This window comes from Rhagoletis pomonella, unplaced genomic scaffold (genome assembly GCF_013731165.1).
Source record: "Rhagoletis pomonella isolate Grant_MI unplaced genomic scaffold, Rhpom_1.0 Rhpom_scaffold_00007, whole genome shotgun sequence".
Classification (NCBI taxonomy): Eukaryota; Metazoa; Arthropoda; class Insecta; order Diptera; family Tephritidae; genus Rhagoletis; species Rhagoletis pomonella.
In genome coordinates, this window is record NW_023458561.1 from 69712241 (window position 1) to 69724974 (window position 12734).

At 34.7% G+C, this 12734-nt stretch overlaps 3 protein-coding genes across 4 annotated transcripts; 2 read left to right on the top strand and 1 right to left on the bottom strand.

Moving 5' to 3' along the window:
- Nucleotides 1–2790: 2790 nt before the first annotated feature.
- On the bottom strand, nucleotides 2791–3641 carry LOC118743453 (protein SGT1 homolog). Its single transcript, XM_036476128.1, has one exon. The coding sequence runs from the start codon at nucleotides 3475–3477 to the stop codon at nucleotides 2932–2934; it is 546 nt and encodes a 181-aa protein (XP_036332021.1). The 5' UTR covers nucleotides 3478–3641; the 3' UTR covers nucleotides 2791–2931.
- A 1498-nt stretch (nucleotides 3642–5139) lies between these two features.
- On the top strand, nucleotides 5140–6300 carry LOC118743454 (deoxyuridine 5'-triphosphate nucleotidohydrolase). Of its 2 annotated transcripts, none has more exons than XM_036476130.1 (2): nucleotides 5140–5357; nucleotides 5419–6300. In XM_036476130.1, exon 2 carries the CDS (start codon nucleotides 5419–5421, stop codon nucleotides 6118–6120), a length of 702 nt encoding a protein of 233 aa, XP_036332023.1. In that variant the 5' UTR covers nucleotides 5140–5357; the 3' UTR covers nucleotides 6121–6300. The 2 variants fall into 2 exon arrangements, with proteins under 2 accessions (XP_036332023.1, XP_036332022.1); XM_036476129.1 differs by having other exon boundaries at nucleotides 5155–5353.
- A 1033-nt stretch (nucleotides 6301–7333) lies between these two features.
- Nucleotides 7334–9426, top strand: LOC118743455 (putative deoxyribonuclease TATDN1). Its single transcript, XM_036476131.1, has 4 exons — nucleotides 7334–7444; nucleotides 7505–7684; nucleotides 7764–8370; nucleotides 9092–9426. Exons 1-4 carry the CDS (start codon nucleotides 7402–7404, stop codon nucleotides 9186–9188), a joined length of 927 nt encoding a protein of 308 aa, XP_036332024.1. The 5' UTR covers nucleotides 7334–7401; the 3' UTR covers nucleotides 9189–9426.
- The last annotated feature ends 3308 nt before the right edge of the window (nucleotides 9427–12734 follow it).

Here is a 12734-nt window from a genome sequence, read left to right on the forward strand (position 1 = left end):
ATTTTAAAGTTTGTTTTTCGGTTACCAGATGAATTTCATTTATACAAAAAATCGTATTTGTGTAGCAAATTCGGAGGAGTTTTAATAAAAATATGTGAAATATTATATGGCAGCATAATTCTCTCACGGCGTTCTTTGCACTACATAGAAACTTAACTTAGAAATCAAAAAGCTATAGTTCTCCAAGTTTTTAAGTGAAGTTGTTTTTTTGTGTAACTACATACACGCGCTCCTCATTTGCAAGATATATGATTTTCAAGTCAAGTTTCAAGTGTTCCTCCCTACAGAGGATAGAAGACCGAGAAATCGGTTAAAAATATTCTTATTTATATGTACATACATATCTCATGAAAAAAACAAGACCTTATGAAGGTTCAATAAATTTTCCAAAATATGTTCACCAATACTAAATCTGCCATTTTAATAAAGCTGACGTGGAATCATAATTTGGAACATTCTAGATATAAAATTTTAGGCAGATTTAACGACCTTTTAAATGTTTGCCATATTGTATCCGCCATTTTGGATTTTGAGAAGTTGCTAAAATGGTAGAGCTCTAAGGAAATCTTTATATTTTGGTCAGCTTTTTTAAATTTTTCGACCACCCTGCTTTTGTATCGTTTAAATAAAGGAACAAAATACGTATGTAGGTACATAAAATGCAAAAACAAAAATACTTCACATAATTTACAAATATGTACATGGGTTAGGGAGAGGAAAGAGAGAAGTTAGTCGAAGTCGAAAATTCTGTAATTTAAATCAAATTTGGTTATCTTATGTATTATGAAGCTAGCTTACAAATTATAAAAAAATGTATGTATGTGAGTTGTAAAATGAAAAAAAACCCGGATAATTCGATGGAGTACCTAAGGCAAATGTGAAAAATGTTTATTAAATGTCCATAATTTATAAAATAAAACAAAAATATTAATCAATAAAGGCAAAGTCAGAAAAATATTAACTACGTTAAAGTCTTTGTTTTAAAGGGATTGGTAAGTAAATATGATGCGCTGTAATAAGGCCAGTCTGCCAATAAGTCTGATGCCGCTTTTTCACATCATATTCAGAAGTTAAGCCATTTTCATTCAATGAGTAAATTTTGCTACTTCTCGATGGACAAAAATTTGAACCTTCTGTCTTTCTTTATTCTTTTGCTTTTCGATGTTTTGCTCAGGGATCTTAACAGTTATAAGCGACATCGAAAAAAATATCATGATCTAATTTGTATGTTTTTGTTTGTATCCTTTTCATCAAACTTAATAATTATTTCATGAGATCCATGTTTGCTCGCAAAATAATACTTGCTTGTTGAGTTTTATTTTGCTATCAATAAATAACACTTACTTATAAAAGAGTCAAATTTTTCGTTTAGGAAATAATGCTTCCTCATAGGAAATGACGCCCGAAAAACAAACAAAACGACTGGTTTTTGCTGAAAACAGGTCCCAAAATGACAACATTTTGCTCCGCCGTCTTTGGCCTGAAAACTAAGGTTAGTGATTTTTAAGTAAAGCTTACGAAATAACTATTTTTATTTTGAACAATAAATAAAAGTCAATCAATAAGTTTAATTTTTTGAAAGCTAAATAAAATTCAACAAACAAATGTTATTTTGCGAGCAAACATACACTGAGAAAATGATACGGGCAAAACGCAAGTATTCAAAATAAATTGTAAACCAAAATTTATTGATATAATTTTTGCTCATACAAAGTAACAAATGCAATATTTGTATTTACGACTTTAAGACGAAACATTCGCAAAACATAAACGAACCTTTTAATATATTTGGACGGAGGAGAACAAACGAAATAAAAAAATAACGCCAAAAATGTGTATTTTCAAACCTAAAATTAAACATTTTAGAACATTTTCCCTACGAATTGTACTTCGGCAAAATTTTCAACAAGCAAAGTAAAACGAGACCCTTTTAAAATAAAAACAAATGTCCTTTCTTAGTCAATTAAATATGAAAAAGATATAAAACTAAAACGTTTTGTATTAAAATATAAAGCTACTTATTATTAAAAGCATTTCATTTCTTAGCATTATTTGTCGAAAAAATTTGTGCATATAAAAAATTTACTTTAAAAAAACCTTTGGTAAGAGTTACATATACACTTACAAAAACAAATTCTTTTGGGTTATTAAATAATAATTTACATAAGTTCATTTATTGTAAATAACAGTTCGAAGCAAAAGCAGAAGAACAAGCTTGGCTGAAATGCGAGAACATCTCATGTATATAATAGTTGCGTACCAGATGGTTCACGATTTGCAGGTTTTTGCAGGAAGCTGTTCAAGGTGGCCACCTTCCACTAAGGTTTATTAATGTCGTTTTTAAAAGCAAAACGCTACATACAAATTTTAAAACGAAAATTTCTTTGTAGAACTCGTGAAATATTTAATTCTTAAATTTTATGAAGATAAAAATTATAAAATTTAGGTTTATTGCACGAATGAATAGATCTGTAAAAGATGGTAATTATATATACTATATCATATATTTCCGAACACTCCTTCATGTTGATTTATTTGAAACAAATTTGCATCCATAACAGTCATAGAAAGACTTACGAATTCGGGATTTGTCTTCTTCTCCGGATACCAAGTCAGGCGCATTAAATTGTCGTTTTATTAAATAAATATGATATATCGCCTTTTTCGTAGTTCCGCCAACGGCTCGATTCGAGCGCAGAGTACATAAGCGGTATAAACGATATTAACATCGCCTTTTGTTGATGAATTGATTTCGTGCTTTTATTTAAAAAGTGATATAAATAAAACCCGTTGAAATTGCGATAGTTATCTTTATTCAACGAATCGAGTTATCTCATAAATGATATATAATAATTTGAGGGTGGAAAATATGAATTATCCTTTTATGTTCCGTCTGCAACGCTCGCCTAAGTAATGCGTTATGCTATCCAACTAATCCCATTTTCTAAATTCTGCACCTTCAGGCGGTTTAATATCAACTTTATCCTTGGACACTTCTTGCCAATTAGTGCTTAGCACAGTACCACCAGACTCAGAGAATGACTTATTCATGGCCTTTTGAACTTCGGGTGATGATGTGGAATAAATTTTCTTAAAGAGCCGGTTCAACGCCTCTTCACTCTTTGAGTCCTCTTCCTCAGACTTTTCCACTTCTTTTGCTAAACTGTCCCAGTCTTTTTTGTGAATTGGTGGGGGAGCAGCTGTAGGCGGAGGCAGCTCCTTCTTCTCCAAGCTATCCCATCGTTCGCCAACCTTTTTGCTCAGCGTTATTTCTACCTTAGTTGAGTATGCTTTGTGCGACGATTTACTGACATCAACTGGGCGGTAAAGCTGTAAGTCAAGCTCATAACCATCGGCTGTCATGTGCAGACGCTCCGGCTCAACATCCACTTTGTAGTTCTTGGAGACGGCATCCTTCAGCATGACGGTTACCACCACCTTCGTGTCCGACTGATACCAATCGTGGCGCACAGACATTTTCTTTTAGCGCTGCCCTTACAGGTAAGTATCGCAAAACTGCAAATATGTAAATCTTGTTGTGATGCAAAATATTGCAGATTGTTATTTATTGGGTTTATAAAATACAATGGATTTGACAGCTGTTCCACAGCTGTTTTGATTTTCTAGAACAAGAAACTGTTCGGAAAGCTTTTAGTACATAATTAAATGGAAATGCAGGAATTTTTGTGGAATGCGCTACCGGAAATTAATGGAATGCACTACAGGAAGTTCAAGGCGTTATGCTTTCTTTGTTTTAGACCAATACGTACTTTAACGTAAATAGTAATCGTAACTTTTATAGGCAACTTTACAAATATGGAAACAAAATCATAACGAAACTCAAAAAAATTATCAGAATCGGAAGCTTTTTGACACAAAAAGATTGAAAAGAGAGTAAAAGTTCGTTGTGTTTCAGGTGTCAAGCGGTCGGAGAGGAAAGTTCTTTATGCTCCTTTAGCTCACGAAATCATAACCATGCGTTTACATGAGACAATTTTGCCAAGACCATAGCGATACATTTACACTTTTTCACTAAAGCTGCCTTTTCATGAGGCGATTTTTTGACAGGCACGTTACCGAAGATTTTGTAACCGGAAAATTGTATTACCAAAAAATATTACCAGTTCTTGTCATCGCGATTCTAGGTACGTTGGTAATGCAATTAAAATATTCAGCAATTCAGCTATGAAGAATTGTGCAAATCCTGGCATTGAATATTCCACGGGGTTTACCGGTTACAAGAGTATACAGAATGCGAAAAGGGTTTAAAAATTGACAGGAACTTTATTTACCGGTTACAAACTTTTTATTACCAGCGCAGAATAGACCTGTAAATAGGAAAAAAAAAAACAAACAGAGTTGATCACAAATTGAGCCAGATTTCTATTAGTATCACATCGATGTTGAATATGCGCAACTTTTCTTTTTCCAAATAATGTAAAATAATAAATGAAATCTCAATCGGAAATCATCGAAACGGTGCTAGCAACTGTATGGGCCCTGTCACACGGTCAGTATTCATTGACGTGAACCAAGTATCGCGATATTTATTGACGATGTAGCATGCAGTATTGATGGATAAAATTTTGAAATCTGGATCTCGCATCGCAATACCGTAAATAAATATTGAACGTAAAGCACTTTCAAAACGTGATCCATACATTTCGTCAGTACATCTTTTACTCTCATAATGCGAACATCGGCTCTGCCTTCGCTCTCGGGGCTTAAAATCTTTCAAAACAAATTTTAATTAACATTGGAAATTTTAAATAATTGTAGAATGCATTATCTGTAAATTGTACGTACAAAATAAAAATATTTTCTTGCGTCATAATAAGCATTCAGCACAAAAATTATGCAAATACTGACGCGATAAATATTGAACATGTAGTATTCGTGCGCGATCCATCAATTCATCAATATTGATCGCGATCCAAATATGGTGATAATGACTGACCGTGTGACAGAGCCCTTAGAAATTTTGCGATATGCATCGCGATCCATCAATATTGCATGCTACACCGTCACTAAATATCGCGATACTTGGATCACGTCAATAAATACTGACCGTGTGACAGGGCCCAACGAGTGAAAACCATCGATAGTGCTTACAAAACCACCAATGTTTTTGATAGTCAAAAACCATCGATACTATCGATAGTGCAATCGATAGTTTTCCAGCTGTGGACCGGCTGGCAAAGCGGATTCCGCAAACAACAAATTTCAGCAAATTGCGCCAAGATCTGGGAAGATGGCGCGGAAAATAGCTTCAGTTTCAAAAACTGTCATTTCGAAGTTGGTCGCTGAACAGAAAAGGGGTCTGTGATTTCAAACAATTTGCTGTAAACAAAAAGTTGGTAGTGTAGTGACTTTGCTTTCTATTTCTATAACAATTATTGATTTTTTTCTTTGTAATAGATGTCTGCCGAAGCACTGAAGAAAAAATTGGAGGAAACCGAATTACCCGAACCAAAGAAAATGAAGGTTGATTCAAAGTGCGTGTTGCGGTTCGCAAAGCTGACTGAACATGCTTTAGAACCAGTGCGTGGGTCGGCGCGCGCGGCTGGTCTAGACCTACGCAGTGCCTATGATCTGCTGGTGCCAGCACGCGGTAAAGCAATTGTGAAAACTGATTTACAAGTACAAGTGCCTGAGGGATCTTACGGCCGGGTCGCTCCACGTTCGGGACTGGCTGTTAAGAACTTCATAGATGTTGGTGCCGGTGTCGTAGACGAGGACTACCGTGGAAACTTGGGCGTTGTGCTTTTCAATCATTCAGATGCTGACTTCGAGGTGAAACGTGGCGATCGCATTGCACAATTTATTTGTGAGCGCATTTTCTATCCTGAACTGGAGGAAGTAGATAAACTTGATGCTACTGAACGTGGAACTGGTGGTTTCGGTTCGACTGGAGTAAAGGAGGTATCTGCCAAAAATGGTAATGGCGCCGCTCCAATGGAAGCTGAGGATGGGAAACCTTCAGAAGATACTTCGAAAGAGCCTGAATCTAAAGTTGATAGTGTCGAAGCTGCAGAAAGTAAAGAAGTTGCCAAAGAATCTACAACCAATGAAAAGGTGTCTGAAGTTGCCAATGGAAGTACCGCTGTTGCCACTGCCTGAACGTGATGGATGTCCTTATTTGTCTCAGTCCAAAAGTCATTATTAGTTCGTAAGAAACTCGTTTTTCCATTCATTAAAATTCATACCCATGTACTTAGCCATAAAAATGTGCTTTCATTGTCAAACTAGTTTTATACATAAGTTGGAAATTCCCGAAATGCATGCGGGTATGTTTTCAAAGTTGTTTGTTTTATTGTATGGTAGATGCCAAGATAAAAACTTTCAGGCAAACTTATAAATGCATAATAAGGCGAGGCGAGAGTACAAATGTTACCAAAGTCCAGTGCAAATATGCAGGGCTTAGGCGTTGGTTGATGCCGTGTAAAAGCCTCTAGTGACTCGATTTATGTTTGGTTGTTTGGACCATCTAGCCAATTTCTGGACTTGTGCTCGGTCCAATCGGCAAATTATGAAAATGTTTGGTACATTGTAACGCCCAGTGTGGGCAACCACGGCTAGATGCTAGTTTTCAACGAGGTTGTGGAAGTTTGCATTTTCTTCTAGTGGGGTTTAGACAAAAAAAGGCAAGCTTTGTATTTTGATATTTAGGAATTCACACATTATTGAAGAATTTTAGAAGGAATTCATATATGTTGTTTCCCATGATGCAATTATCGCATCACGCAAAGCGAATTGGCATCACGGCTGATTCAACACCCAATTGTCAAACCGTCAACTGTTCGTTTTTTTGATGTGTCTGACAGAGATGGGGAAACTAAATTTTAAAATTGTACCTATTTTCGGAAAAAATGTACCTAGAATTAGAGAAATGTACCCAAGAAGTAAATGTGCGTTTTTATACGTTTATATATATTTTTGCAAATAGGAGGAACTCTTCTCTTCCACACCGTATAAACATATAAACGGATTCACATTAAACAATTTTGGCAACGCCAAATGATGTTGGGAGGAATATTTTTGAGGAGTTCGGAACAAAGTCCTGTGCCCAAATCGCGGCATTCGGTATCGAATGGAAAATTGATTTTAGATGACGGCGTTCAATAGCGAGCATGCTTCGCTCATTTAAATTTTATTGTGCTGCCATTTTGTTTGATTCGCTCGCAGACAAATGCCGCGATTCGAGCCCAGTCCCTGGCCATCTGAAAATAAGAAAGGTTTCTCAGCGTTCTAAACGTGCAAAATTTGTGTGGTTGTACCGAATGTACTATCAAATTAAGAAGGGTGAAAAAGTACAATTGCACCTTCTTTTCCAACACTGGTGTGTGCACAGTGTCCGAAAAGGCATGTTGTAAATACATATACACATCCTGAAATAATTGAATGAGGATTTCCAAACAGCTCAAAATGGTTATGAAGTATATTGGTAATTTCCGGTGGATTAAACCTCCGATTAATACATTTACATGAGCTTGATCTACTTTAGACATTGGCGCTAACCTCACCGACCCCATGTTTCGTGGCATCTACGGCGGCTCACAGAAACATGCCGACGATTTGCATTTGGTGCTAAATCGTGCCTGGATTCAAGGCGTGCAGAAAATGATTATTACCGTGGGCACACTTAACGAAGCGGAAGCGGCGCTGCAGTTGGCGAAAGAAGATGGTAAGGTTGTTAGCAGGCAAATTTAATGCGTTATCAATTCATCATGTTTTGTATTTTTAAAGCATTTGTAATACCGTAGATCGTCTAAACATTACAATGGGTTGCCATCCAACGCGCTGTAATGAGTTTCTACCCGACCCGCAACAATACTACGAGGGTCTGCGAAACAAAATACGTGAAAACCCAGAAAAGGTGGTTGCAGTGGGTGAGTGTGGACTCGACTACGATCGATTGCATTTCTGCGAAAAAGACACGCAAAAGACATATTTTGAGAAACAGCTCAGCTTGGCTGCCGAATTTCGTTTGCCACTCTTCCTGCATTGTCGCAGTGCGCATGCTGACTTCATGGAAATATTGGAGCGCAATCGGGACAAGTTGTTGAATTGTGGTGGAGGTGTAGTCCACAGTTTTGATGGCACACTGGAGGAAGCAGAAAAAGTGATCAACTACGGAGGATTATACATCGGTTTGAATGGGTGCTCCTTGAAGACAGCAGAGAATTTAGAAGTTGTTAAAAGAATATCCAACGAATGTATTATGTTGGAAACTGATTGCCCGTGGTGTGGAATACGACCATCGCATGCAGGTGCCAAATTTGTACAAACGAAATTTACGGCGGTCAAGAAAAAGGAGAAATGGACCCCGGACACCTTGGTCGACGGACGTTGCGAACCATGCCAAATTAGGTACATATGTATGTATGTATGCATGTACAATGAAGAACAAAAGTATTGGCAAAGTTTTCCATTCTAATTTCTTTTTTATTGATAATTATACAACGAAAAAATAAAATATCTAATCTTTGTGAAAAACTCTTTAAAATTCTAGTCCAAGTTTGAAGTTACTAAAAAATCGTGTTGATTTTTACCAATTTTTTTCACGCAGATTCTCCCATACAAGGTTTGCTGACAATTTTTTTGTATGGAAGAAAATAATAGCACCGCCCACAAAAATTCAAATGTATTGCATTTTACTGAGATTTGCACAAACGTTAGAGATTTTATTTGTATGTTTTTGGTGTAGAATGAACTACATTTTTATAAAAAATTATCGAAAATAAATTAGAATAAAATACTTTGCATATATTGCGAAAAATTGTCTGTGCCAATACTTTTGTTCGTCAGTGTACATATGTATATACTTATCGCACGTTTAATAATGTAGAGAATTATTTTTCAAAAATTTAAATTTTGTGTTAAAACAATCAAAGTTTGATCATCTCAAAAAGTTGGTATACGAAAATGCAGCTGGAAAGACACACTGCCTAACCGGAATGGCTTATTAATTATATATATGATGAAATCTCCCATAACGTAAATATTGAATTCTCTATATTATTAAACGCAAGTTTATTGTTGTGCATCATGGATATTCGCATAACTTAAAAAAAATTTATTAATTTTTTAGCCAAGTGCTTGAAGTTATCGCTGGCGTGAAGGAGGAAAATGCTTCTAAACTGGCAGAAACGTACTATGACAACACAATGAAACTATTTAAGCTATAAGAAAATCAAAAAATATGTTCATACGTTATCTTAATATAGAAAGACCCTAACTAATTTTCTTTCGAATATCAGCTTTAAAGGAGGCGGATTACTGATTTACCATCTAATGGAATTTAAAAATAATTGTAAAAACATTACATGCATACAGCCTTTATTAAAAAGCATTGTTTGAAACAGGGTACGAAAATAAACTGTACAAAACAATTCCCATTTGACATCGATCATCATATCATTTGTGGTTTTGTACAGTTTTGTACATAGTGAGAAACAAATTGTAAGATTCACTGTCATTTTCCTCAACGAGAAACGTTTGCTTTTCGTCTGTGACAATTGTACCATAGGGTACGTTTTATATGTATGCAGACGTTTCAATTACGTGAAAAATAATTTTTTCTGTAAATTTTCATATCCAATTCAATTAAAAAACAATTTTATTTTTTTTATTTATTGCAGCCATTCGTTTTGTATTTAGTTATTGCATATATGTACATACATACATATATTTTCCCTGCACGATTCATTTCGTTTGTTGTTTCGTCTGTAACTACTAAACTACTGTAGTGTACTATCGCCAAAGTGAACTCAGCCGTTTTGTTTTGTATTGTACCGAACTGTTGAAGTAATAAACGAAACGAAATAGTAACGTACAATATAGTTTATTTTCGTACACTGGTTTGAAAGAAATTCGCAACTAAAAAACTGTATATTTTATTTTATTTTAAAATTAGTATGTGAAGAAATAAAAATGTTCTATATTAAAGCAACGATATATACATTAAGCCCTATCACTATATATGAAAGAAAAAAAGATCCGTTTTATTTGGACACTTACGTGTGTCCAGGCACCCTCTGATAACCGCTAAATCGCGTTTTTGCTGTAAGTGTCCGATTCCTTAAATCTATGTCGCCGAAAAGGTTTCGCTCAGGCCTATAACTGGCCATAAAAAGGTCAACTGGTTTACAATCGGCGAAATGAACCAACCCTTTTCGATGGTCGAGCTGTTTGTTTCCATACAAAATACGTTTATTTAGAATGCTTATGTTAGGAATAATCTTAAAAAAGCTATGATCAACTTAAGTCATCGTTTTTATTACTTATAAATTTTTTACATTATTAGAACATTGAACATTACACGTTCTTAGTAGTAAAAGTTGAAAAGGGGCATATGATATTTCAAAAAAGTAATTTTACTGCCTTTTCTCCCATGAGGCGATCGCTTAGAGGCTGGAGCGCTCAAATATTTGCGGCCCAGATCTGTCAATTTGTCATATTTCAGTTAAGTTTTCCACCAATCGAGAAGATTTTCACCGAGATGAGCCCGTTTTTCTTTAAGCCTTCAATTGAGCTTTAATTTCACATTTTATAATGTCTCCAGATTCAAGGAATCTAAAATTATTTCTAGGTTGCTTATAAGACTTTCAGCAGTACTTATTGAAGGCCAATCAATGTGATACTACTTAACCGTTTAGCGCCTGAGGCTAAAAGCCCGGTTATTTTCCGCACCCAGGGTTAGACAGACTTAGAGCCATTTCAACAATATTAGAGTGGACGCTCTGCCCATGTACACATTCGCATTCGCAAAACATTCGTATCATTTAATGCGAGAAATTCTTGCATATTTTCGTGCGCAGTTTATAGGGGCTATCCATTACTTTTTGCATTCCCGAACCCGGTCTTAGAACATTTTTTTTTTAGTTCCGACCTTATCTATCTAAAATACTAATAAAATAATATTGTGCAGCTAGCTTCTTCCAGTTGCCACACTGTGGAACGTAGCGTATGCTCTGAATACACACGTTCGCAGCGATTCGGATCCAGTGATCGGATTTTCGTAGATTTCACGAAAAATCGGACTACGATGATTGTTTTAGCCACCATTACTAAAATTTTAGCAATGTTTAGACATTTCTGAAAGAATCAACGAATCACTATAAATAAATTATAATTATTGATCTCAACATGAATTTATGAGTCGTTTAGGTCATATTAAAAACAACGAAATCGTAGTATTTAAGGCGAGTATTACAAAAATGGTAACACCGACAATGATTGCTGCAATGAATTTGATAAGCTTTAAAAAAAAAACAATTATTTATGTCTCAGCTTCCAAAGCTGGTAGGCTACCATCTAAATCCGCTTCCAAATGCCGAAATAATCTTACAATAGGCTGCGTGTTTTCATCAGTCGTATTCGTCAACCTCCCATGACAAAAAAATCGAAATATAAAATGAGATTTAAAAACGATTTTTTATTGAAAATTATTGCAGTTATTGTTATAATTTATAGGAATCTGTATACATATGTAGATTATATTCTCGAGTAAAATACATTAGTATGTATATTATATAGTATATGTATGTATGTATGTATCTAGTGTATATAATTGGTATGTAATTGAATTGATACGATTAGATAGGTAGTAGTATACTAGGCATGGGGCATGCTTTTGGTTGACTTTTTTTATAGCATAACTTGGTTTTTAGTCTTGAGAAATGTGTGCATATGGGTCTTAATTGGAATGTCTTTTAAATCTATAAGCAGCATATACATATGTACATACATATGTAGGTACATACGTACGTACTACATTACTTTTTTTTTAATATGCATGTATGCTGGTAGGACAATTTTAAATTTTTAGGTGTAATTATTTTTTCAGTACATTCATGCCATAATAATGTATGTATGTGTATTGCCGAATTTCCACTAGGCATTGCATTAAAGTTGCATTTAAAAAATGCCATCTGGAAATTAATTTAATTACTATTTTTTAACGTAATGACAAAAATATTTTTTAATGCCCAATTGTGTCATTTAATGCCTAGTGGAAATCCAGCATAATAATATCCTATAAGAATGCGAAGGTTTTGATTCTATGCACAATTCTAGTAGCCTAGTTGAGCGTGTTGATTTTTGATTATGTTTTTTTTTTTCAGTTTGCAATGTTGCTACTAACGCAATTCTTCACGGTATGACTACAAATTAGCCGAGCTGATGATGATTTTATTTAAAAATAGTTCAAAACACACACATTTATAAAAAAAAGTACATCTAGTAAGTTAACAGTTAGGCTCCTCTCTAAAATTTAATGCATACATGCATACACATATAGTATGCATATATGTATGTATATTTATATACAAAATATCAATTTTTACTTAAACCTAAATATTATTCGAGTTTGTTTATGGGATAAGTACAAGATATGATGTTGTTATTACTAGAAGTAAACTGTCGTAACAGGATGAAATGGTTTACTATAACTAACATTTAGATACTATAGCATTAAAATAAATATTTTAATGATCATAAGTGGTGTTTGTTAGTCTAACGGCCATCAGTGCGCTCTTTGATACAAATCTGAGTCCTTGTCTTTAAGGGACCCATTGACTGCCCTCAATTAATGAATAGATGTGAGTGGTGATTGCTTTTTTACATAAACATGCAAACGCCGAATATTGATTGTATGATGATTTTTCAACTTAGGAATTTTTTATGGAACGTTTTTTTTCAAAGATCCAAAAGAGAGAGAAGGATGAAAGTGG